The sequence below is a fragment of the Podarcis liolepis genome (assembly GCF_965112155.1).
Source record: "Podarcis liolepis genome assembly, chromosome: 5".
Classification (NCBI taxonomy): Eukaryota; Metazoa; Chordata; class Lepidosauria; order Squamata; family Lacertidae; genus Podarcis; species Podarcis liolepis.
In genome coordinates, this window is record NC_139556.1 from 67,977,736 (window position 1) to 68,005,406 (window position 27,671).

At 44.4% G+C, this 27,671-nt stretch overlaps 1 protein-coding gene across 3 annotated transcripts in view; it reads right to left on the minus strand.

Moving 5' to 3' along the window:
- SNED1 (sushi, nidogen and EGF like domains 1) overlaps positions 1–27,671 on the minus strand; it is a 74,596-nt gene that overhangs the window by 5,142 nt on the left and 41,783 nt on the right. For all 3 annotated transcript variants that reach the window (XM_083506294.1, XM_083506296.1, XM_083506295.1), the window contains 17 exons: positions 27,030–27,149; positions 25,694–25,810; positions 25,459–25,575; positions 23,684–23,797; positions 22,917–23,090; positions 20,007–20,120; positions 14,578–14,691; positions 13,275–13,388; positions 12,965–13,078; positions 11,070–11,366; positions 7,638–7,821; positions 5,476–5,588; positions 4,443–4,721; positions 3,122–3,266; positions 2,724–2,806; positions 2,123–2,224; positions 133–249 (listed from right to left, as the gene is read on the minus strand). In XM_083506294.1, the coding sequence (XP_083362420.1) occupies positions 133–249; positions 2,123–2,224; positions 2,724–2,806; positions 3,122–3,266; positions 4,443–4,721; positions 5,476–5,588; positions 7,638–7,821; positions 11,070–11,366; positions 12,965–13,078; positions 13,275–13,388; positions 14,578–14,691; positions 20,007–20,120; positions 22,917–23,090; positions 23,684–23,797; positions 25,459–25,575; positions 25,694–25,810; positions 27,030–27,149 (2,418 nt within the window). The remainder of the gene's footprint in view (positions 1–132; positions 250–2,122; positions 2,225–2,723; positions 2,807–3,121; positions 3,267–4,442; positions 4,722–5,475; positions 5,589–7,637; positions 7,822–11,069; positions 11,367–12,964; positions 13,079–13,274; positions 13,389–14,577; positions 14,692–20,006; positions 20,121–22,916; positions 23,091–23,683; positions 23,798–25,458; positions 25,576–25,693; positions 25,811–27,029; positions 27,150–27,671) is intronic.

Below are 27,671 nucleotides of genomic sequence, written 5' to 3' on the forward strand. Positions count from 1 at the left end.
TTTGATGCCCTGGGCTCCTTTAGGAGGAAGGTCAAGATTGACTAAACAATTAAAAGTCATCCACATCTGGAAGCACCCATAGTATCATACCGTTAGGAGAGTCCAGAGAAGCCTGCGTTGTTCTTAACTCACCTAGTTCACATTGTCTGCCCTTGAATCCAGGATTGCAATCGCAGTGATAAGACTCTGGGGCAGCAACACAGGTCCCCCCGTTTTGGCAGAAGTTTATGGAACAGTTCTGCTTGCCACCTGGTGATGAAAGGGATGATAATCATGATAATGATAATGATGATGATGATAATAATAATAATAATAATAATAATAATAATAATAATTAATAATAATAATTATACCCTGCCCTCCCCGGCCAGGGCCAGGCTCAGAGTGGCTAACACCAAATATAATATAAATTACAATAAATAAATAAATAAATTACAAATATAAAGTACAATAAAATGTAATAGAGAACAGCAACAACAAACAATTAAAATACGGCTTAAAATACAGCTTAAAAATGCAGCCTCATTTTAGTAGTAGCCCATAATTCAAGACCATAAAGGGAGGAAACATCAGATATTCACCCGAGCCAGCTATCCATGCTGGTCCTACATGGGCCAGCAAAACAGCCAAGCGAAAATTTATATGGCTGCATAAAGGAAGATATCCTGGAATTTGCACTCAACAGTTAAAGGATGCATCAATAGTACTTCCAAGCAACAGGCAGAGTACTATGTCTTACTTATGTTAGAAAGGAAGATGGGAGCTAGCATTCAGATTTGAGAGCAGGTGAATCAAAGGCAAGTTGCTTAGCTTTCTTCACAGTTACTTGCAAGTATGTCTGTCCTGTGTACAGGAGTGAGCCATGGGATCCTGCAGGGGCTGGGAAACTCCTCGGATGGTTCATTATTATGTCAAATCTTTAGGTGAGGGTGGGAATGTCAACTGCAATCATTTAGTGTAGCCAACCATGCAAGTGCCCAAACTGGGATCATGAGTTAGTCCACCAAGCCAGAGAACAACCTTGTATATGACTAGTTTGCCCACATGCTAGTTGGAAAAAAGCAGGAGTAAAAAAAAGTGTTTGAGAAAGTAAAAAGTCATTTGTAGTTTTTTTTAAAACAATACAAAACCTGTTTGCTTGAGGTGAAAAGTGCAATGTAATGTACACATCAAAAGGAACAATCCCTAGTTCTTAGTTACTGGAAAGATTCTCCCCTTGCTCCAGCTAAACCTTAGGACTGTCTGTGAAGTGTCCCCGAGATAACTTGTCACCTAAGAGACAATTTTCTTGCAGAAAAAAAACAGTATTCAAGAAGTGCACTTTATTGTTAATGACAAATACATGTGCACATCCTTGCATGTGTATCTATTAAAACAGAAGCTTTTTACTGCTTAACAGGCTATGCGTAATTTTATCTTGCTGTTCCTTTCTATATCCCTGTGAACGTCACTACTGATCAGACATGGCCCGTTTTTTGTTCGATTTGTTAGTGTAGTTTATGGTCCACATGACATCCCATCAGGGTATATACAGAGACCAATACTCAATCCCTGTGCAGATCGTTCAGGATTACACATACAGCAGCAAGATATCCTCCTTTAACCTCCTTAGTGTTATGCCTACAAAAAGGTACTAGAAAATATATATATTTGGATTGAGTAGTAGTAAGATCATGGTCCACTGTTCAATTCACAAGAGCCTGCTCATCAGTGAGATCCTATCAAAGAACACTAGACTAGACTGACTGGTTGTTTAAGTGGCAGTGAGAGTATATGACAAATAATAAAAAGGAGAGAAGTTCTATCTCTAGCTAGGCTCACCCAGCAATTACTATTTCATTAGAAAAAGAGAGTAATCCTAATTATTATCACAACAAAGCTATTTCCCCCCCAAAGCAATAAGTGCCTGTTCCTTGAGGAGTTTCTCCGGTGGAAGGTGGATGGCAACCCATTTGTGGAATTCCCCTGTTGCAAACATTGTTATCCCTGCTATCCCAGGCATTTAAGTGTATTTTCATTTTTAGCAGACTTATATTTTATTTGTGCATTTTATTTGTGTGGCCTTGTACCATCTTTGACTTCTGGATTTTTCCAGAGTTGCTCGTTATCTCTTTAAACTTACTTTCCCTCTTGCTGTTCTCAGGTTCCGATAGGTGGAGTGCCTGGCTGACGTGTTTGGTTGATTCCTCCCTATTTTCTTCCATTTTCATGGGAGCCTCAGGTTCTAGAAAAGGAAGCCAACAATACCTTAGTGCACTGCTAGGAGACAAAGAAATGGACCATAAAGAAGGCTGATCGCCGAAGAATTGATGCTTTTGAATTATGGTGCTGGAGGAGACTCTTGAGAGTCCCATGGACTGCAAGAAGATCAAACCTCTCCATTCTTAAGGAAATCAGCCCTGAGTGCTCACTCGAAGGACAGATTGTGAAGCTGAGGCTCCAGTACTTAGGCCACCTCATGAGAAGAGAAGACTCCCTGGAAAAGACCCTGATGTTGGGAAAGATAGAGGGCACAAGGAGAAGGGGAAGGCAGAGGACGAGATGGTTGGACGGTGTTCTCGAAGCTACAAACATAAGCCTGACCAAACTGCAGGAGGCAGTGGAAGACAGAAGTGCCTGGCGTGCTCTGGTCCATGGGGTCACGAAGAGTCGGACATGACTAAACGACTAAACAACACATCAGGAGACAAAGAATACAAGTAGGGAGGATGAAGGGCACTTACGTGTTCTCACAGTGACAGATCTACTGGGCAAGTTGCTGAATTTAGTGGTGATCCTCCCTCTGCCATCCACTAGCTCTGTAAACCTTTAAAAGAAAAACACTTGGACCAGTGGTGTAGCGTGGGGGGTGCAGGGGGGGCTGGCCGCACCGGGCGCAACATCTGGGGGTTAGGGTTAGGGGGCGCAAATCCACGGGTTAGGGGGCACAAATCCACGGGTTAGGGGGCGCAAATTACTTGTCTTGCCCCGGGTGCTGACAACCCACGCTACGCCACTGCACTTGGACATTCCCATTTGTCATACAGTGTCAGCTGAACTGACATACTCCGATTTCAGCACCTCATGAGTCACAGTGTGTAATCTGTTTCGTTTTGCATGGCAACTGAGCCCCATTCTTTACCTAGGTGCTTGTGAGGGTTCCTCAGGGGCATTGTGATCAGCAAGCAGACGCAGTTCTGGCAGGAATGCCGGGGGGACCCGGTTTCTCAGCACACGGGGATGCCCTGTTTGGCTCCAGCGCCTTTCTGGGGTGCCATCCTTCTGCACTGCAGACCAGAGAAGGTTATGTTTTACTGTGACTGAGTGAACCATGCCAGCTTTAATACAACTACACCAACTTCTTCTCCAGGTACAATTTAGGGTACGTCTATATGCGGGTGGCGCTGTGGGTTAAACCACAAAGCCTAGGACTTGCCAATCAGAAGGTCGCCGGTTCGAATCCCCGCAACGGGGTGAGCTCCTGTTGCTCGGTCCCTGCTCCTGCCAACCTAGCAGTTTGAAAGCACGTCAAAGTGCAAGTAGATGAATAGGTACCACTCCGCAGGAAAGGTAAACGGCGTTTCTGTGCGCTGCTCTGGTTCCCCAGAAGCGGCTTAGTCATGCTGGCCACATGACCCAGAAGCTGTACGCCGGCTCCCTCAGCCAGTAAAGCGAGATGAGCACCGCAACCCCAGAGTTGGCCACGACTGGGCCTAATGGTCAGGGGTCCCTTTACCTTTACCTATTGACCTATAAAGCCCTAAATGGCTTAGGACTCAAGTACCTCAGGGACTGCCTCTTTACACTTGAACCTGCCCACATAATAAGATCTGCCTTGGAGACCCCTCTCCAGCTGGATCTCCTACTCCCTTAAAAATATTTACATCAGCGGGTGTGTAGATATGATTAGGCTTTGGTGCGTTGGTGGTGGTAGTTTTATTTCTCAATGACTCTGCTCCCACACCAACAAAATAGCAGACAGCACAGTACTGTGGGAATGGGTTAAGTCCTCCGAAGGTCACAATTCTAATTAGATTCAGCCCTCTTCCTTGGCTGATTTTGTTGTTGAAAAATCACAATTTACTTGCTCTCTTAATATCTGCAAGGATATTAAATTCAAAATGAGCAAAAGCAAGGGGGGGTGTTAAAGAGGACCTTTCTAATTTTGTAATTACTTGTTTCTTGTTCATTCACGTATCCCCAGGGCAGCAGCATGTAAAATGGGTATTCTCTGCTCTCGCTTCGAAAAGTCCTCATCACAGAGAATCACTATGGGCCAACACTATCTTTTGCTGTAGATGGATCTCTCTCTCTCTCTCTCTCTCTCTCTCTCTTGATATGATGATATGTTGAATATACATGCTGACATCCTAAGAGGCTAGGGCCCACATAATGTCATATTAAAAAAGAAACAAAAGGCTTGCAGAAAGCTATGAACATAGGAAATGGGAAGCTGGACTTACAGGCCGTAATGTACAGGTGGGCAGGCTCGCTAGTTACTTGTCCTTGATCTGTGTTTTGAACAGCCATCACTGATAAGCGATATCTTTGACCTGGGTTCAGGTCACGCACTGTGTAGGAAGATAGCTTCCCATTGGGCACGTAGCGGCTCTTCACACTTTGACTGGTGGTGACATTGATGATGTAACCTTCCACTGTGCCAACCAGGGGCTGTTCCCAGACCATCTGAACAGAGGTGGCTGTGACTCTGGATGCTGTGAGGTTTCTAGGAGGAAGAGGTCCTGTTCAGGGAGAAGGAGGAAGATCAATGTGGAATTCCTTTCAATTGCCCTTTATTCTTCTTATCCGCTGGGCAGTTGAAACAAGGGGCAGGGAGCCCTTGGAGGCAAAACTGTTCTCTTTCCACCATGCTTTCTCAAATGATTAAACAAAGGTGCCCTCTTACCCTGCTGCAATCCTCTGGGTGGCTCAGTTGTTATTTGGCCACTGGGATTCTACCAGGAAACAGGCATTGCGTTCCCAGAGAAGAAAGAGAAACTGTTCAGAGACATGGGGACAAAGGAGGGACTGTCATAGGCACTATCCAAAGGATGCCTGTAACAGCTCTGCAGGGGGAAAAAAACCTCTACCATAGAACTGCTAGTTGCACTTGCAAAAGGAAGTTTCCAAATTTAGCAGGTACCTCCTTAAAGCGCTTCAAAAATCTAGCAAAAAAAGTTTGATAGTTGCAGTTGTGCAATATTAAATATAAAATAGACATACACTCACATGGAAAAGAGCTTTTCAGTTATTCTGAACATATATTAATGAAAAGTAGTATGGTACATAGCCTTATAGGAGTTTGTTGTTAAATAGGACTCTTGTACCTGACTCTCCCTTAAGCATCACAACCTCACTTTGAGCTCCAACTCTGAACCTAATGCTCAGGCCAAGTACGATTCACCACAGGGGAAAAAGTGCTTTAAAAAAGTTGGTTAGTGGGCAATAAAGGTGGAGAGGCAAGAAGCAAGTCAGGGAATTTTCTATCAAACTCACGTGTCCACACGTAGACGGGTGCAGTAGCAAAGCTCTCAGTGGGATGGTCTTCTGCACTGAGGCCACTCAAGGTCCACATGTGAATAAGATACTTCTGCCCTGGCTGAAGGTCCCTGTTGGAAGATTAGATACGCTGGGTAAGTCTCAGTCAGATGCTATGATTTGGGAACAAAGAACAAGCTTATTGACTGCTGCTGAGTCAGAGACTTGCATAAACTACCCACTCAGATAGAAATGTGAACAAATATCTACTGCACACAGAGAGCTGTTGAATGCATGAAGCAAATACCTGAAAGCAATGTCAATTCCAAATTCCTTTCCATCCCATCTGAGCCTCAAATTCTTTCTAACTGAAGAGTCTCAAGTTATACCTCGGAGCTCAGGGCAATGAAACAAGCTGGGAGATAGCTTGTACGCGAGTGGAAGAAAACACCGGTGGGGGCTCATCATCTAGCCTAACAGTGGCAGTGAAGGCAGCAAAGAAGCCATATATTGCTGCCTCCACTGCATCCTCACTATGCCATCTGGCAGAGCTTTTCCAGGTAGTACAGTCTGGCCCAAAGGAAGTAGCAGAATCGACAGTAGCTCACTGTGACTTGTTTGCAAAGCATTTTGAGGAGAAAATCAATTGACTCCACTGTTAGAACAGATGCATCTCAAGAGGTGTCCAGAGTACAGTCTAGTCTTGTGTTGAATGTGTATCATGTGTTTCATTTGGTAAGGCTCAAGGATCTGGACAAGGTGTGTGGATCCACCAGGGTGACCACTTGCACTCTGGACCCTTGTCCCTCTTGGCTGATAAAAAAGTAGCAGCTGCCTGGGCCAGAGAGGTGATTAATGCCTCCTTGCAAGAGGGGGTGGTCCCTGCCTGCTTGAAGGCGGCCGTGGTAAAATCTTAAGTCACTACTGACCAGTTGCCACTCTCCCTTTCTTGGTTAAGGTTATTGAGCAGGTGGTCACAGACCTGATCTAGGCGCTTTTGGAGGAAACTGATTTTCTAGATCCAGTTCAATCGGGGTTTAGGCCTGGTTTTGGTACAGAAACTGCTTGGTCACCCTTTTTGATTATTACCCCTGGCAAGAGAGCGACGGTGTCCCTGTTAATTTCTCCTTGACCTCTCAGTTGCTTTCAATACCATCAACCATGGTAACCTTCTGGAGCAGCTGCCTGAATTGGTGGCACTACTTTGCAGTGGTTCTGGTTCTGGTCCTACTTTGATGATAATTGGAGGATGATGTTGGGGGAGTGCTCTTCAGCTCCATGGAGCCTTTAATGTGGGGTTCCTGAGGGTTCAATTTTATCCCCCATGCTGCTTAACATCTACATGGAATTGTTGAGTGGGGTCACCTGATGCTTTGAAGTATATTGTCAAACAAAACTCTGCTTCTCCTTTGCATCTGTATATGTGGATGTGCTGGACTGTGGTCTTGCCTTGATTCAGATAAGACTGAGGCAGTTAGTGGGCATTTCCCTAGACCAAATGGATGGGAGGTGGCATGATCTTGATGTGGTTACATACCCTCTGAAGGAGCAGGTATATAACTTGGAGGTACTTCTGGATTCATTGCTGTCGCTTGCGGATCAGGTAGCCTTGGTGGTGCGGAGTGCCCTCCACCAGCTTGGTAGCACAGCTGCACCCCTATCTGGACAGGGATAGCCTAAATTCTGTTGTCTATGCTCTGGTAACCTCTAGGTTAGATTACTGCAATACACTGGGGCAGCTTCTGAAGATAGTTTGGAAACTTCAGCTGGTGCAAAATTCAGCAGCCAGGTTGCTCAGCAGGGAAGACTGTTTGAGTGTTATAACACCAATCCTGGCTTGATTGCATGGGCTGCCGATTAGTTTCCGGGCCCAAATCAAAGTGCTGCTTTTGACCTATAAAGCCTTAAATAGCTCAGGACCACAATGGAAACCAAGGGAAGGGAGAGTGCTCTTGTACTCAGTCCTGCTTGTAGGTTTCCCACAGGCATCTGGTTGGCCACTGTGAGAACAGGACGCTGGGCTAGATAGGCCAATGGCCAAATCCAGCAGGGTCCTCTTATGTTCTTCATTGCCTCCCAGCACCACTGACTGACCAAGTAACAAGCCACCACCTGACCTACTTTCATTCACCACCACCTACCTCCCTCCACCCCCAGAAAGTCTCTTGCTTCTTGCTCACCAGAATGTGTATTTTGTCACTGTATTGTTTAACTCCACAGCACGATCCTCTACATCATCCGGCTGCCGTATGGACACACGCACCTTGCTGACCGTGGCGTACTTGAGCCTGGGGAGAGCCCATTGCACAGTAATGGTTGTGGCAGTCACATTGGCAATTTCAAATCCCTCCACTGGGTGAGGTCCTGGCAGGATGAGAGAGGGGAAACGCAGGAGGCGGTTACGACTCACCCCACTTGACAGTGACACACTCACTTGATCCTCATGGGTGAGCCCCGCCCCGCTGGAGGCCTCCTTCTCATCTCAGTAGTTTCCTACAGAAGAAAAGGGTCAGTCTGGGCTTTCTGGCAGGACTTCTACAGCAGAGGGCCCCTTCCTTACTGGGAGTATAGGGCATGGCATCTTGCAACCTCATGGGACCCTTCTTTGCATTCAAGGGTCACCCATAAGATACCATATGGCACAGTCACTTAGTAAAGCTGGTGTTGCATAGTGGTTAGTGTTAGGGGTAGGGCCTGGGAGACCATTGTTCAAATCTCCACTCAGCCATAAAGCTCACTAGGTGATAGAACCATAGAGTTGATGTTGGACCAGTCATAGTTTCTCTGGGTTGCTGTGAGTATAAAATGGAGGAGAACCAGGCATGCCACCTTGAGCTCCTTAGCCCACATGGATGGCAATGCCTAGGAAGGGTGAGTTATGCTTCCCATGCAGCAGAGTCCAATACAGCTAATCCCTACCTAAAAGAGCTTTAATGCCAAATCACACAGAGGATTAGCATAGCCAGGATAAACCTACAATTTATAGAAACCACAGAATGCCCCAGACATCAAGGTAGGCTTTCTCAGCAGACACTGCCACCATACTTATTCAAAGCATGATTTCTTCTATTTACAGGCTCCATATAACCTCATAGTGGTGAGGGAGATGAAGGGCTTGCTATGTATGAACCATGTACAGTGTTTGGCTTGTTCTTGACTGGTAACAGCAAGATGTTCCTGTGAATACGCTAAGTGATCTGTCAAACTGAGATCTGCCAATGTGGTGTTACCAGCTGATTGCCCAAGAGCATTAAAAAAAAGCTCGATGGTATAAATCTGTGAACTAAGGCTCCATCCAGATGGGCAGCTTCCTGTGTGGCCAACTTAATGCTGTAGGATTATAGCAGAAGTGAGTAGGAAAGTAGTTAAAAGCAAAGGGTGCTAACTAGTATGGGAGTAAGACACATCATATGCATGCAAATATCCCACAAGCTATAGAAGGAGTTAGACGGCTACAGAGGAATGCATATGGCAAATCTGCAGCACTGTTTCCTATAAATTATCTGTGCACCAGGATTGTTCAGTCAGTATCACTCAACCAATCCTGCTAGTTCCGTCATGTGAAACAGTACAATCCCCATCCCATTAAGGTTGACAAAGTGGCATAACTGACATGGGGGAGAAACCACACTTGCATATGGAAATGCCTAAAGTAATGGATTGTTACAGGCTAAACTCACGATGGACAACTACCAGTGAAGCCTTTTCCATATAATTCTTAAAGGATTACAAAGCAGCAAAAGTCTCTGATGGTGAATGATGGGAGACTCTCAGCTCCCTCAACAGTTCATGGGATATACACATTAGTTATAGCAAGGAGGTTTTAAGCAGGCTTCCTCAACCTCGGCCCTCCTGATGTTTTGAGACTACAATTCCCATCATCCCTGACCACTGGTCCTGCTAGCTAGGGATCCTGGGAGTTGTAGGCCAAAAACATCTGGTGGGCCGAGGTTGAGGAAGCCTGGTTTTAAGCATAATGTGTGCTCTGTATTAAAGGCCTTCAACTTCAGCTGGTTGACAAGAAATATGTACAGCACAATAGAAGAAGAGATTGGCGCAATGGTCTATCTGGTTCTTTCGAAACAGTGAGCATCACTAAGAATTTCAGAGTAAAATAATAACAGTTATGCAATAAATCTACCCTCAGGGTGGTTTCTTTCTGGCTTTATCAGTTCATGCCCTTGAGGCAGAGATATTTTCCCTCCTCTAGGAAAAAAGTCTATTGTTTGCGACATCTCTCAGGGCAGCCTCATTACCTAATATAAAATTTCTGCTTCACCTCTCCTTTTGCTTTTAATCATTATCTTTTTGCAGGTTATAAGAGCATAAAATCCTCTTCTTTCATCAGGTTTCAATATGCTGTCTTTCAGTTTTACTGAATGCCCCTTGCATGTTTTGTTAAAGTCTAGAAAGGCGTTGGTGGGGGGGGGGGAGCATTCAGTAAAATTGAAAGTGGGGGGGGGGGGGAGAGAGAGTGCAAGCAGATCTTCCCCAAGATCATTTGTCATTTTGTTGGCATCTGTTTTCCCTACCAAAAAAAGAAATTCAATCATACTCTCTGATTAGATGGAATTTCCTTTGCCCGCCAGGACTCCACTTTGAGCTAACATACATTCCAAACGAGCATCACTGTTAAATACAGGAATTATCCACTGTTGTGATTCCACTATATTTTTTATTCCTTTTCTTAGAAATTCTATGCTTAAAAAAAGATAATTAAAAAAGCCAGCTATTACATATAAGGTAGTTCAGAGACCACTACTGATGGCTTAGCAAAGAAAGCTAGGCATAGAGTGCTATCAAGGAACAAGCACTTTAATACCTTGTTGGGGGCATTTCAAACACCACTAGAAAAACCCAAATACCCACCATCTATTAGTGGTCTGAAGATCTTATGTCCATTTTGACACCTGTACGTATCTTATAATCAACAACCTCATTTGGACACCAATTTCAATGGCTTATATAAATGCATATGTTTAAATAAGTCTGATGCACCATTCTTAACTTTTTAATGGATTGTTGGATTCTTCATGTTAATGGGAATGGATATTGCATTTTCCCCTTCGCTTTTTTCTCCTTCTTCCTTTTACAATATTTGCTATGCACCTAAAGCAAAATCCAAGCAATTTAGCCTCTTCTGGACTCTGTTACATCAATATACTTAAAGGATTAGTAGACACTGAGAAACAAGATGTTCTTCTACAAATGTTTCTCGAGTGACAATTGTGTGGGGTGTGGCAATCGTTTTTTTTCGGAGATGCAACTTCCACTACATTTTTTATTTTTAACAGCAACTTTTACTTCTATAGATGCCACTGCAGGAGAACAAGTACCGGGGGTGGGGGAGTGGAAATTCATGGGTGCAGGCCAATGTTTTTGTGTTTTGAATATATAATCTTAATTTGTTGTGCGACAGCAATGACACCGGATTGGTAGGGAAGAAACTCCTCTTATAAACAAAAGACATTGTGCTCTATTGTTCCATATTGCTTGGGAAACGTGCTGTGTGCCTCTATGGGTCTGAAAGAGACCTGCAAACACAGTTGCCTCACTGCTGGAGCCAGGCATTTCTGCACCCACCACTCTATCCCGCTGAATGAGCTACTCACTAGTACGAGTGACGAGCATGACGGGCCTGCTGATATCATTCTTGTTGTTCGATTTGCGTTTGACTGAAAAGACAGAAATATTGTAGGCTTTGCCGGAGGCTAGTGCCCGCAAATGGTGGGCAGCACGGCTTCGGTCCACATAATCAGTCCAGCGGTAAGAGCCGTCGAAGGATACGTACGTCACGGCGTAGCCATCAATCATTTGCTTGGCAGCCGGGTCCATGGGAGGGCGCCAAGAGATTGTCAGCCCTGTCTCCTCCACCTTTTCCACCTTTAATGATGTTGGTGGCAGCAGCTCTTCAGGGTGTCAATGCAAACAAAAGAAAAGGAAGCATAATACATGTTAACAAACAGAATTCTTTCCCTCCATCTCATTATCGTATTTTTCATACAAGAAGAAGCAGGTAAGGCAGCCTTCCCCAATCTTGGGTCTCCAGTTGCTGTTGGATTCCAACCCCCATCTTTCCCACCCAGTGTGGTCAAGGATGATGGGAACTGAAGTCCAATAATACCTGGGGACCCAAGGTTGGGGAATGAATAGTTTAGGATTAATATAAACTTAATATATTAAGGTAAGACTGGCAGACTGCTAGTGTTAAACATGCTGTGTTTCAAATATGGAATTCTGAACTGCATTAACTTTCATAACTTTTGAGGGGATACTGAGTATGCAGATCTGCAAAGAGAATCCACATCACATGGTGCATTATGAGCACAACAGATGGGAATGTGCTCATCTACTCTGCCACAGTGGGAACAAGTTCTTGATAAGCATTCATACTGGGTAGTAACGCTACAGCAAGGTTCTGTGGGCCCTTGGCTCCCATTAGTTTACTCATTTGACTCTTAAGATCCAGCACTGGATCTTGAATGATATGCTCTTCTGGTTTCAGTTCAGTTCAACTGGACAAGAATCACCAAAGTAACCCAATTTTCAACAAACATATATGAAACCCTTCACAGCTTGGGACCAGTTTACTTCTGGGATTGCCTTACACCATATATGCCCATTCAGCTGATTTGATCTGTGAAACTGGCAGTGTTATGGTGCCATGTAATACTTGTTCTGCATTTGTAAGAAATTGGTCTTTTCATGTAGCATCACCTACTACACTTTAGAAATCCCTGACTATTGACATCTGGCAGGCACCATCACTTTACTCTTTTCTTTTTGGCGCCTGATGAAAACATTTTTTGTTTAGAAAAAATAGAGATTGCATATTTAGACATATAGCAGTTGCATGTGTTTTAGTTCTTTTAAGCTGATGCTGATTTTAATCACCTTCTGAATAGGTTTGCTTTGTGTTTTGTAAAATACAATGTCGGTTTGAATGTTGTGTTTTTCTTCCTTTTCTTTTGTAGTTTACTACTGTTATTTGTAAAACATAAAAAGTGATGTTATTCGTTTTGAAAAACTCAATTAAAAAACCGAACCTATTTTAAAAGAATTTTATTGCCTGCTATATGTCTACCATTTTCTGGGATCAGCATGGTTAGCAATGACTCTACAGTGGTGCCTCGCAAGACGAAATTAATTCATTCCGCGAGTTTTTTCGTCTAGCGAATTTTTCGTCTTGCGAAGCACAGTGTCGGAAAAGTTTTGGAAAAGCTTAAAAAATCACCAAAAACCTCAAAAAAGGCTACCACACCGCGTTCTATGAGTTGCTCCTCGAAGTCAAGTTGCAACTGTATTAACGGTGTTAAGAAAAAGGAAACAAACTTGCAAAAAACGCAAGACGTTTTCGTCTTGCGAAGCAAGCCCATAGGGAAATTCGTCTTGCGAAGCAGCTCAAAAACCGCAAAACCCTTTCGTCTAGCGAGTTTTTCGTCTTGCGAGGCATTCGTCTTGCGGGGCACCACTGTATTTCAGACAACTATGGAAATGGCTTTTTTACCTTTCTCACAGTTGTTGCCGGTATAGCCCACTTTGCAGGTACAGATGTAAGATCCATTACTGGGCAGGCAGTAGCCTCTGCTCCCACAGGGGTTGGAGAAACAGGGGTCACTAGCTGGGGAAGAAGTGCAAAACGAACAGTTCAGAACAGTGGTTCTTCAAGACAGTGCAGGCTCCCTTAGGAAACTATGTCAGGAGAGGATCAGACTAAATACTGATCTTCTTTTTTTAAAAACTGAATCTACCTTTCTTAAAAGGCTACTAAGAACCTTTGCATATATTACGTGTGCTCCCATTCTATATCAGCTTACCTATTTCACAATGGTAGCCAAAGAAGCCCTCTGGGCAGACACACAGGTAGGAGCCACTGTAATTTTCGCAATCTCCTCCGTTTCGACAAGGGTTTGATTCACAGGCATCCACTTCTGGAGGGCATAAATACACTCACTCAGATATCTGTAGGAGGTGTCACATGGAATTAAGAGGATGACTCTGCATCTGGTGGAGAATCCCTTGCAAAGATGCCTGCTGTAGTACACTGCATTAGCTCACGTGAAAACCCTCCCTGGGGCCATCCATCTGCACAGTATATTAATCTCCCTGGTAAACATGAAATCAGCGGATGAAATTCATGATAGATGGTGGCATGTTTCCTTAAGCCTGTCTAATTGTTGCTTACATGCAGCACCAAACCATTTACTTCTGAGTTACAGAATTTCCTGTTCAAGATTTTGCATACCGCTTACATAGCTGTCAACCGTCCCTTATTTGGCGGGAAACTCCCTTATCCCAGCGCTGTTTCCCGCTGCTGTCCCGGATTGATGATGTCCCTTAAATTTCCTGGGTTTCAAAGGAAGCAGATCCTCTCCCTCCCTCCCTGCCGGCCAGGGAGGAGGGAGGCTCCAACTGTGTTGCTTGGCTGCGTTGCTCCCCCAATAAGGAGTCTCAGAACGACTGGGGGGTGGAGCTTGCATGCCTTGTGCCGATCAAATCGGCTGCATTGCCTGGGGACTCGCCTTTGCTCAGCGCTTCCCAGCGGAGAGGTGATGGTGGTTTTCCTTGCTATATCCCCTTTGCTGGGTTGCTGCACTGTGGGCTTCGTTTGGCTGCTGGTTGACTAAAATCCCTTATTTTGGCTGCTGATCCCTTATTTTTGAGGCTGCTGGTCCCTTATTTTCAAATATGTAAGTTGACAGCTATGACCGCTTATTAGACCATAGCCACTCACTACAGATGAGTTGCTTCCACGGGGAGACCTTGGCTGCGTACACATTCCCATCTACAACATTAGCCACAATCCATATCTATCCTGTATCTATTCTATAATGAAATGCAGAATTTGGATGATTCCCCCGCAAGCCAGCTTTGGTCTGAATTGAGGAAAAGAACAACCTTGCTATTTTTTAAAGTTGATAATGTGTATTAGCCAGCTAGTGCAGGACACCATGCCATCTGAAACCTTCTGAGTTAGAAAGGTCTTTAAATAGCATTTTCTATGGGTTAGAGCAATGTTAACTTCCGTACGACTACTGTTATGTCCACGTAGGCTGTGATCTTGAATTGCTAGTAGGAAGTAGTGATAGAAGTTCCAAGAAGGGTCAACAGACTATTTACCCGTTTCACACTGAGTTCCAATGAAACCCTCAGGACAATGACAGGCAAAGGATCCTGGTCGATCTGTGCAGGTCCCACCATTCTTGCATGGATCAGACAGGCATTCATCAATCTCTGTAGAGAATGCAGAAGGGAGAGGGGGAGCAGTACAGTGACTTCATCAGCACAACAACACTATCAAAGGTAGAAAACCAGCAGTAATGGGGTAGAAAGTGGAGAACTTTATGTTTTTCTTCCTCGTCTTAAACTCTGTTGTGGCAAAACAGTTTTAATTCTGCAAAAATAGTGGGGCAGGAAGAGGGGAGAAGCAAGATAATTTTAACTCTTGGCAGTTGTAGCTATATGATGGTGTAAGTGTTGTTTACAGTACATTAATTAATATTTATTTTTGCAAAGAGCAATGGGGTTGCAGGGAGGTTTGATGTCAAACATTTATACAGCAATTACTGTATTTTTCTGTGTATAAGAGTAGGTGTTTTTTTAAAAACCAAAAAAGTAGGTTTAAAATTGGGGCTCGTCTTATACACGGGTAGTGCTGATGGGTGTTTTCTTAATTTGGAGTCCCCCAAAATAAGTGGCATCTTATACATGGGGGCGTCTTATACACGGAAAAATACGGTACTTCACCAAATGATGCTTTACAATTATCACTTCATTAACAGATATAGTCTTGCCTGGTAACAGCACACAGGATTCACCAAAAGGTCCCTGACACCAGGGTAAGAGGCTATTTTATTGTTGCTGGGAAGAAACCCTGCAAAGGTAGCACCTCTGCATAAAGCAGCTTTTAGGTGGGGATGGAAAAAGAGAAAGGGACACCCAGAACTCCTAACACTGCATCCTAAGAAATGAACAGGCATATTTAAGAGCGCATTAGCACTAATAATTGATCTTAGGAAGGGGATTTCCAAAGGCTATAGAGAATAATAAACCTCACATCTCACATCCTGTTTGCAAGCGCAAATAAGAATTTGTAAATGAAGCATTATGCAAGTTTAAAAGTACTTTAGAATTGATAGGAATGTATTATATGAATAAAGAAAATTAATAACTACTACATTATAAAAAATTGGTTAGTGAACCAACTGGCTGTTTTTATATTGCACCCCCTCCCCCTCATTAATAGACAATGGCATTTCTTCAAGCCTGCATTACTCCATTCTTTAATAAGCAAGTAGGTGTGTTCCATGCCATTCCTTCCATTCCTGTCAGAAGGCAGGGCTTTCTATGTCAACTGTATTAAGGGCTTGGGCTTGGTTTTGTGTCTTCATTTCTCATACCTGAAAACAGAATTTTTCCTATCTGAAAATATGAATATAATGGGAAGTTATGCAGTCTTCCCCTGTTACTCAGTTCAGCAAGTTTAAAGAAAACACTCTCATGAAAGAGATCACTGATCATCCAAAGCTTGCTTTTGCCAATTTCCCCTCCCAGTCACAAAGTCGTTCCACAGAGAAACAAGGCGATGTTATTAAGCAACACAATTGAAATATTGTTACATAATAAAGTTTATCCCCCCCCCAACCATATTTTAAGGCACGGTTTCTAGCAAGATGGGCCTTTCTATACCATATCCCAAGAAGATGACTTGGGTATTTCAATGACATTGTTATTTTCCCCACAATCAGTCAATGTGGCTTTTAAAAAAGCATCATTTTGCTTTATGTTATCCCTTTCCAGTTTATTGGAAGATAGGAGATTATTAACCAAATGAAAAACAACAAAGTCAGGGGACCTGATGGGATACCTGCCGAAATCTTCAAAGTGGGCAGAATTGAACTTACACAAGAACTTCACAAGCTCATCGAAAAAATCTGGGAAAGAGAAGAGATCCCAGCAGACTTTAGGGATGCCAAAATTATCAATCTCGTTAAAAAAAAGGTGACAAAACTGATTGCGGAAACTATCAAGGCATCTCTCTATTAGCTGTAGCCAGCAAAATTCTTGCAAGGATCTTAGCAAACTGTCTCTTAACAATATCCAAGGTGACCCTTCCTGAATCCCAAAATGGTTTTCGGCCTTCTAGGGGGACAGCGGACATGATTTTCACCGCTTGACAGCTTCAATAAAAATGCAGAGAGCAAAACCAACCCCTGTATATGGCATTTATTGACCTGACTAAGGCTTTTGACACTGTAAATAGTAATGCCCTGTGGACTGTCCTTCTGCAAATTGGCTGCCCAGATAAATTTGAAAACATCATTCAGCTCCTCCATGATAATATGACAGCAACAATTGCAGATAACAATGGCTCTCAAAGTGAACCATTCACAGTGGGATCTGGTGTTAAACAGGGTTGCGTTATTGCCCCAGCACTATTCATTATTTTCATTGCCATGATCCTACACTTTGTCAAAGGGAAACTCCCCACTGGAGTAGAAATCATATATTGAACAGATGGAAAGCTCTTCAATCTGAGCAGGCTGAAAGCAAAGAGTAAGGTTACCGTAACTTCCATCATAGAGCTTCAGTATGCTGATGACAACATAGTGTGCGCACGCTCAGAGGATGACCTCCAAACCATCCTAAATGTCTTTGCAGAAGCTTATGAAAAGCTTGGCCTATCACTCAACATCCAAAAAACCAAAGTGCTGCACCAACAAGTACAAAATAACCCCTCTGCAGCGCCACAAATCCAACTTGATGGTGTAACGTTGAAACATGTCAATCAGTTCTCCTACCTAGGCAGTTATCTTTCCACAAGGGCCAACATTGATGACGAAATCCAGCATAGTCCAGCATACTATATAGTGTGTACACAGCTTTAAAAGCACTCAGATTTATGTAGAGAGCACACAGAGTGATTGGCACAGTTTATCTGAACTGCAGTCCTGCTAAACTTTAAGTAGCCTTAGTTTCCTGGTCAACAAAGGTCCGTATAGTAAAAGCTATGGTTTTCCCAGTAGTGATGTATGGAAGTGAGAGCTGGACCATAAAGAAGGCTGATTGCCGAAGAATTGATGCTTTTGAATTATGGTGCTGGAGGAGACTCTTGAGAGTCCCATGGACTGCAAGAAGATCAAACCTATCCATTCTTAAGGAAATCAGCCCTGAGTGCTCACTGGAAGGACAGATCCTGAAGCTGAGGTTCCAATACTTTGGCCACCTCATGAGAAGAGAAGACTCCCTGGAAAAGACCTTGATGTTGGGAAAGATGGAGGGCACAAGGAGAAGGGGACGAAAGAGGACGAGATGGTTGGATAGTGTTCTCGAAGCTACCAGCATGAGTTTGACCAAACTGCGGGAGGCAGTGGAAGACAGAAGTGCCTGGCGTGCTCTGGTCCATGGGGTCACGAAGAGTCGGACACAATTAAACGACTAAACAACAACAAGTTTCCTGGTGCTCACCATCATGACCAAGACCTCTATGCATTCAACTGGGCCACCATAACACTTATCACAGCTACCTCAAAACGCCAGCAACCTAAGTGGACTACCATCAACCCTTCATCAGCATCCCCTGCATCCACTCCCCTATATACTATGATGCACACCCATTCATTCACATTACTCACACAACTGTAATTGGTCGGATGGCAGCCAATACACACAATCTCAATCCAGGCAAGACAGAAGAAGTACTACTGGTGGGTTACCTTAGGAGGTGGTGCACAGCCTGTTCTGGCAAATTAATACTGAGAAATATAACTCTCTTTATGCAGTGCAACAAAAACTGCATCTCACAAATGCATGGGGTTTTAAATTTTACTTCAAACCTGCCTCCCAGTTTACTGAAGTGTTTTAGGCTACGTGTAAAAACCGCAAGAAACATCAAAACAAGTAGCAACGGGAAAATACATATATTATTAAATATTAAAAGGTAGATATTAAAAGCAGAGATAATAAAGCAGTATAAATCTGGCGGCAGCAGAAATAACTAGCACAGGCTGTGAAAAAGTTCAGAAAGCTATTAAGTCTCAGTGTTCTAGTTCAAATGGCCTTGGAGTTCCAGAAACCCTTTCTATTAATTTATAATGACAGATCTCTGCATAAAACTGACACTGACATATGGGCAGGATCAGACTTCATCCACTGGCCTTCACCAAATACTCATCCATTTTCCTTTGGACTCTATCTATCTATCTATCTATCTATCTATCTATCTATCTATCATCTATCTATCTATCTATCTATCTATCTATCTATCATCTATCTATCTATCTATCTATCTATCTATCTATCTATCTATCATCTATCTATCTCTATCTATCAGTATCACTTCTGCTTTTGTCCTTTTCTCCCATCTCCTCATTCTCTCATCCCTAGCCCAAAGTGGGCCTCCCACCTGGAACTGCACATCTAAATCTCTTCACTGCTGTCAAGAGGAAGGGGAAGCTTGCTGTTGATAATGCCTCCTTATACTATAGCTGCTATACCAAGACCTTCTCAATAAAGAATTTGCCTCCACTGTCAGAGGCATTATACCTTTGCATGCCTGTTGCTAGGATTCAGAGGTGGGAACAGTGCTGTTGCACTCAGGTTCTCCTTGCGGGATTCCCATAAACACCTGGATAGCCACTGTGGGAAGAGGATGCTGGACTAGATGGACTTTAGGCCTGATGCAGCAAAACTCTTCTTGTCTTTTAGCATTCCCATTCTGCAGGTGGCTGAATCTTAATACAGAAAGGCAGGTCCCTTGCTAAAATCTTCCTGAAGGTCCTTTCTGAATTTGAAATTTTCAGTCATAAATATTTCTTTGGCTGATTTTTCTATTTGTTCTGCTGGATGCAATTCTCTGTTGCTGATTTTATTTTGTCTCCTATTGTATTTTGGTTAACTGCCCAGAGGACTTTGTCATTAGGTAGTATATAAATATTGGAAATAATTAAATAATAAATAAAACCAAAAGCTACATTACTCTGAAAACCACAGTCCTCTAAAAAGAATTATACATTTTTATTTTAGGTGTATGTATACCCAGCCTCCCTAACCAAAGTTCTTATTTAAAAACATTGAACACACAACAGTACAATGGTGCGCACACACACACGCCCCAGTTCTCCAGTGTTTCGACAAATGCCACTCTGCAGCTGGAGCTCCTGGCCTGGGATGGATTGTTGAAACAACCAGATGTTAGTCCCTCACTGGGTTTCTTAAGCTGCTGCTGCTGCTGCTGCTTATGACTCTCACAGGATCTAGTGCCAGTGGCAGATGCAGGAAGTGCTGGGAGAGCAAAAGCATTAGAAGCCTCCCCACCAGTCCTCAGGTGTTCCAGCTGCAACTTTGCTGCTGAATCTCTGGGCCGCAGCAAGTCTCCAAGGAAATAATCCTGGCTCAGAAATGGCTGGATGTTAAGTCCCTCAGGGTCAGGACTTTCTCAATGGGTCTTATGGTAACACTGATGGTACGCCCTGACATAGCACCGATGTGGTGCTATGGGCAACAACGCCATGCGACTTTCTGGCACACATACTTGCACATTCTCTTACCCAACTCACAGTGGTGTCCTGTATAGCCAGTTTTGCACAAGCACAGGAAAGTGGCAATTCGATCTTTACACAAGCCTCCATTCAGACACGGCTGAGATCTGCATTCATCAATTTCTGTAACAGAGAGGGGAGAAGAAGAAGAGTTTGGATTTGATATCCTGCTTTATCACTACCCGAAGGAGTCTCAAAGCGGCTAATATTCTCCTTTCCCTTCCTCCCCCACAACAAACACTCTGTGAGGTGAGTGGAGCTGAGAGACTTCAAAGAAGTGTGACTAGCCCAAGTAATAATAATAATAATAATAATAATAATAATAATAATAATAATTTATTATTTGTACCCCGCTCATCTGGCTGGGCTTCCCCAGCCACTCTGGGCGGCTTCCAAAAAAATATTAAAATCCTCTAATACATCAAACATTAAAAGCTTCCCTAAACAGGGCTGCCTTCAGATGTCTTCTAAAAGTCTGGTAGCTGTTGTTCTCTTTGACATCTGGTGGGAGGGCGTTCCACAGGGAGGGCGCCACTACCGAGAAGGCCCTCTGCCTGGTTCCCTGTAACTTGGCTTCTCGCAGTGAGGGAACCGCCAGAAGGCCCTCGGCGCTGGATCTCAGTGTCCGGGCAGAACGATGGGGGTGGAGACACTCCTTTAGGTATACTGGACCGAGGCCATTTAGGGCTTTAAAGGTCAGCACCAACACTTTGAATTGTGCTTGGAAACGTACTGGGAGCCAATGTAGGTCTTTCAAGACCGGTGTTATGTGGTCTCGCCGGCCGCTCCCAGTCACCAGTCTAGCTGCCGCATTCTGGATTAGTTGTAGTTTCCGGGTCACCTTCAAAGGTAGCCCCACGTAGAGCACATTGCAGTAGTCCAAGCGGGAGATAACCAGAGCATGCACCACTCTGGCAAGACAGTCCGCAGGCAGATAGGGTCTCAGCCTGCGTACCAGATGAAGCTGGTAAACAGCTGCCCTGGACACAGATTTAACCTGTGCCTCCATGGACAGCTGCGAGTCCAAAATGACTCCCAGGCTGCGCACCTGGTCCTTCAGGGGCACAGTTACCCCATTCAGGACCAGGGAATCCTCCACACCTGCCCGCCTCCTGTCCCCCAAGAACAGTACTTCTGTCTTGTCAGGATTCAACCTCAATCTGTTAGCCACCATCCAACCTCCAACCGCCTCCAGGCACTCACACAGGATCTTCACTGCCTTCACTGTTTCTGATTTGAAAGAGAGGTAGAGCTGGGTATCATCCGCATACTGATGAACACCCAGCCCAAACCCCCTGATGATCTCTCCCAGCGGCTGCATATAGATGTTGAAAAGCATGGGGGAGAGGACAGAACCCTGAGGCACCCCACAAGTGAGAGCCCAGGGGTCTGAACACTCATCCCCCACCACCACTTTCTGAACACGGCCCAGGAGAAAGGAGCGGAACCACTGTATAACAGTGCCCCCAGCTCCCAGCCCCTCAAGACGGATGTTATGGTCGATGGTATCAAACGCCACTGAGAGATCCAGCAGAACTAAGAAACAGCTCTCACCTTTGTCCCTAGCCCGCCGGAGATCATCAACCAGTGCGACCAAGGCAGTTTCAGTCACATGATGAGGCCTGATTCCCGAATGGAAGGGATCCAAAAGGTCCACTTCTTCCAGGCGTGCCTGGAGTTGTTCAGCAACCACTCGCTCAATCACCTTGCCCAAGAATGGAAGATTTGAGACTGGGCGAAAGTTGGCCATCGTGGCCGCATCTAAAGATGGTTTTTTTAAGAAGCGGTTTAATAACCGCCTCTTTCAGCGGGTCTGGGAAGGCTCCCTCACGGAGGGAAGCATTCACCACTCCACGAAGCCCATCGCCCAGCCCTTCCCGGCTAGCTTTTATGAGCCAGGATGGGCAAGGATCAAGGAGACAGGTGGTTGGTTTCACTCGTCCAAGCAGCCTGTCCACATCCTCGGAGGTAACAGATTGGAACTGATCCCACGCAATTTGACTAGACAGGGCTCTGGCACTCTCTCGCCTCGGCCCTGCTCCCACGGTGGCCCGTACTGGGCCCCGATGTAGCAGGTGGTTCCGCTAAATTGCGAACCACCTGAAAAGTCTCCTGCTGCTATCACCCGGCAGCTGCATGTGGAGGAGCGGGGAATCAAACCTGGTTTACCAGATTACGAGTCTACCGCTCTTAACCACTACACCCCACTGGCTCTCAGTGATGACCATCTAGCTGTAATGGAAGACCATAAAAGCCCTGAAAGAGACACAGACACCCACACCCCTCCCTTATGTGCAGGGCATGTGGATTGGAGCAGCCTACACATTTGGAAAGGTGCATGTTAGAAACAACTCCTCCCACTGCAGCATGGGAACCGGGGATAAAAGGAACCAGAGGTGCAAACACAAATCCAGTCACACAGTAGGCACCACTAGTCAGGGGCAACATGCTGCCTGTTAGCTGCTGGTCAAGAGGGGTTGCTTCCCTTTCACAGTATGGGCTATGTCAGCTTTGCCCAGCTTGCACCTATTGTTCTTTTATAATGGCTTATCTGTATCATCGTTTCCTTAAGCTTGAGAAGTGCTATGGTTTTCCCAAGGGGATTTCCTCTCTCCTTTTATCAACTACATGTCCCAGACTTCCAAGATACACAAGAACGCTAGAACTCCAGAATAATCACAGGAACCAAAACTGGCACTGGTCTGGTTCCACTTTGTCTTCTCACAAGAACAATAGGCAGGTATCAGACACTGAAGGGTACAGTACTATAGTTCTGATGAAATATTAAAGTCACCAGAAATTGTTGCTTGAAGTTGAGAAGGACTTGATCTCTCTCTCTCTCTCTCTCTCTCTCTCTCTCTCTCTCTCACACACACACACACACACACACTCACTCACTCAAACACAAAATCAAGTTACCGTTACACTCTGGAGGGTCACTCCAGACGCCTTGTGTTCTGCACACCCTGGGGTTATTCTGGGGACTGAGAACATAACCCAGATCACACTGGTATTCTGCCAGAGAGCCCAGCTTAGTGGAGTTAAATGCCACCTGGGCATGCTTCACCTCCTTGGGGGTACCACAGTCTACCTCTATAAGGAAAAGAAAGAGTGGGGGAGGGGTGGAAGAAGAAAGGTTATAGAGCAATGCATTTGTTATATAGTCTATGAGCTGCACAATTAACACTGATGTAAATAAGGGCTCTGCACTGATGAGAGCACTGGGGATAGCGAAGGCCTAGTTCTTCACACAGAACCTAAAAGGGCATTCCCTTTTGTGTGAGCGACTTGCTGAGTTATGTTAGAAAAGTTCTCATGCTGTGGCCTGCCTTGATCAGAGAAGCAAAAACTGCAATGCCAGCCTCTAAAAGTAATGTCGCCAGGGCAAGCTTTCAGCAGTTAGCATCATTTGTTCCAAGAGACACTGCTCTTAGCTCCCAAATGCAGTTTGTGGTGCTGCAAATAATTAGCATGGATCTGAGCTGCAAGTTCCAACCTGCCTTACACAAATTTCACAGAAGCTGAAATTTTCAGACAGAACTTCCAAAAACCTCTAGAAGCAGTCCAGAACATTAGCTGAATGGTTTTGCTTTTTAAAAGAATTGAAAATGTCGGCAAGGCCCATTGTACTAGGGCAGATGACCTATCACAGCTGACTATGGGGCATTGCCCTTCTAAGCGTTTACCTGATTGGCAGTGCCTTCCTGTGTAGCCAGCTGGGCATGTGCACAAATAGCTGTTGCCAAGATCCTGACAAGTGGCTCCATTTTCACATGGATGCAGGAGGCAAGGAGAAGGAGCTGTGAAAGCAGAGCCCAGCCCACCAATACAAAATTGTTCCATTTAGTATTCCAAACAGAGCTTACAAAAGCACCTTTAAAAAACGAAACAACATGTGACAGTAACACAAATGATTTCTAACCCTAGTAATGCAGTCACACTGCAGGATATTTTACACCACCAACACCAGAGACTTAACTCTGTGTTACACTAACTGCTCGGCTTGCATCAATGTTGGAATTTTGAATTTTGGCTTTACTCCAGGACTGCAGCATATGAAGAGGGGAGATTTAATTCTTCCCTCACCGGCTGCTATTCCAGTGAAAATAATCCCCCATGCTCCAGTTAGTAATGGAGTGGGGAAACTTCTATTGGTACCAATGGAGGGTGGAAGCTCCTTTTGGTGCCAATGGAAGTTGTCGACACCCTATCACTAAAGGCAGCATAGGGAGAGGGGATTTCTATTGGGATCACAGAAGGGAAGGAGAAGATTAAACCTCCTCTCCTAAAGAACTGTAGAATCAATGGAAATTGCCCATTCCACTGTGCTTATGATTAGTTTTTAGAAGTTCAGTGACTTAGCTGCAAGGCACACAATTATCACAACCTGTAGTTATGCCACCCAAGCAGCTATGTTCTGAGCATCCAGCTATGGTTCAACCTAGACCACTGATCAGTACTTTTGATTGCTGTTCAGGATAAATCTAGCTCCTAATTTCATATCATGCCTGGCATCAAGCTTACTTTTTACCTCTACAATGGAAAGCAGTCAAATCTTCAACACTTTGCTCAAATCTGCAATATAAACAATTCATTCATTCATTCATTCATTTAGTTGAGTATTTCTAAATAGGGATTTCAGTAAATTCTAACTCCTTGGAGATTCAACATCCTGACCCCAGCCTATTGAGATCAAGCAGGCTCCTTCATTGTACTCTTCCAGCACCTGCATAAAGCATTCTTGTTCAGACAAGCCTACCCAGATGCTCAGAAAGTTGAGGTACTCTTAATCTGTTTTAATATTTTAACTTTTGTATGTTTTGAAAGTAGGGTTCTGAACTTTTATTGACTTTGCTGCTATATCTTTTGTAAACCACTCTGAGGTTTCACAACCAAGCGGTGTGTAAGTTTTATGAAGTAAATAAAGAAAACAACAGTGTTGGACTGGATGGCTACTAGCCATTATGAGTTGTGCTCAGGTTTGGACTGTGTGCTTCCTATAGGCATCTGGTTGGCTACTGTGAGATGAAGAAGCTGATCGACCTAATCCAGCAGTCTCTTCTTATGTTCTTAAACTCCCTTAGGTTGCCAAAAGGAGACCCCGTCTGATGGCTTTACCCTCTGGGGAGAGAAACCATACCTGCTGCCTAATGTCAATAGGCCTCTGGCTTAGTCATTGCCCGAAGGGCATGCCTTTTCTTTCACTTGTGCTGCTCACATGTGGAAGACCCCTCCAATCCCATAACTACATTTGGAACTCCCCCCTTCTCAATTGTTTTTTGGTGTTCCTCTTTCAACAAACCTCCAAAATGGAGATCTCGAACCCAGTTAACATCCATGTGGGATGTGCTGCTACAGTTGCTTTAAAACGTGTGTGCAACTGTTTCACAAATATATATTTCAACATTGCAAATGCCTCATGGGAAGCGATTCATAAATGAAATAAATAATACACTAATACCTATCTCACAGTGTCGCCCGGAATATCCTGGGAGGCAGTCACATTTGTACTTGCCGATATAGTGGAAACAGGTCCCCCCATTATGACAAGGCCCTGAGGCACAGGGGTCAGGCTTGCCTGTGAAAACAGAAGGTCCAGGTTACATAGCAAACAATTCCTTAACACCTCCCAAGAAGTCCCTTTACGTCCCCATCCCCTCGGCTAAAATTGCATACAGAGCATGCAGTGGAGATACCTATCTCACAGTGCTTCCCCGTGAAGCGATAAGGACAGGTGCAGTGGTATTCTCCATCCGATTCTTTACACGTCCCTCCATTGCGGCAGGGTCCAGAACTGCACAGCTTTGGCTTTGCTGGGAAGGGAAAAAAGCATCCGTACTTGTTACAAGCCCTTTTAAAAGACAGGTGGAAGGAGGAGTTCCACTCACTGGCCCTCTAGCCCTTTCGTCAGGTTAAACTGTGTCCCTGGCACCTTCCCTGACCAATCCAATGAAATAGGACTGGCAACAGATCCACGGCAGACAAAATAAAAGCACTTCCACATAAAGCGTCATTAATTTTTATTGAATTTGCTTTCAAAGCAGGAGTCCCGATGTCTGCATCAGCTTAAGTTTTGCACATCACCATTGCTCAGTCTCACAGTTATGTCAACTAAAAGTGTTACTCAACTGGAACAGACTAATAGCAACTGAAAGTGGTGTTTATTTGCGATAGGTTGCTATGTCATTTTTTCTGCCCTACAATGTATGCTGAATATAATTTTGGTGTTTAGAAGCTGTTTTTTCTGAATATTTGGCAACTGGAAGTGCTAGTTTGTTGGCATCAGGCTATTAAGCTATATTCATTTCTATTTTTTACCGTGTTCAGAATTGTTTTACTGCAAGGTTTCCCAAACTTGTGTCTCCAGCTGTTTTTCGCCTACAACTCCCATCATCCTTAGCTAGCAGGACTGGGGGTCAGGGATGGTGGGAATTGTAGTCCAAAAACAGCTGAAGATCCAGGTTTGGGAAACCCTGTTTTACTGCATTGCTGTTATTGTGTAGAAGAATACATTTTAGTAAAACCTGAAGGTTTTTGGTTTTTTGTTTGTCTTGGCTTCTCACAATGTCTTTTTGACTTTGACTTTGACTTGAAGAAGAAGAAGAAGAAGAAGAGTTTGGATTTGATATCCCGCTTTATCACTACCCGAAGGAGTCTCAAAGCGGCTAACAATCTCCTTTCCCTTCCTCCCCCACAACAAACACTCTGTGAGGTGAGTGGGGCTGAGAGACTTCAGAGAAGTGTGACTGGCCCAAGGTCACCCAGCAGCTGCATGTGGAGGAGCGGAGACGCGAACCTGGTTCCCCAGATTACGTGACTACCGCTCTTAACCACTACACCACACTGGCACCACACTTGACAGAGAACCATGCCCTGGACCAGCCACAGGAGAGAAAAGGAGGGGAAGAACATTACCTGCTGTCAATTCCATCACCTGCACTAGGAAAAAAAATGATAGTGTGTCCTATATATAGCATCAAAGTAGGATTTGGAAAGGCAGCTTCTGTTCTTCCATTCAGGGTTGGCAAATACCTTTCTCACAGTGCCTGCCGACGAAGCCTCGGGTACATTCACAGGTGTAGGAGTCATCTTGAGCTTCACATGATCCGCCATTCAGACAAGGATCCGAGTCACAAGGAGAGGGTGGCTCAGCTGCAAAAGCAGACATGGCCTCACATGGGCTGATGCTAAATAAAAACCCCACCTGCCCCACGGAAAGGAGCTCAATTAAATGACATGGAAAAAAGGACACACATCTTTGAATTAATAAGCCCAGGGGTCCTCTAGCCCACAACTCCTTGTTTCTTAGGATATTTATTTATGGGGCTCTTCCTAGTGCCTGCTACAGACAAACAAGCTACACTAACTCTGTAATAAAAAAAGCATGCTTACAGCACTTTTCAGGATACAAACTAAATGATGTTAAACGTGCTGCAGGCTTTAAAAACACAACTAGCATGAGAAGGGTGGGGCTGATTATTATAAGAATTGCAGAAGGCATGGAAGGGGAACTTAGCCCCTGCTTGCAGTCCTAAGGATCATCTCTCCTCTGAAACAAATACTTACTTTGGAAAGAAATCTCCTACTGACACCACTGGGGGAATTTCTTGCCAATGCAAATATCATTTTCAGAGGAGGGATTTTCCTTGGGACTGCCGTGGTGGTTAGTTTCTC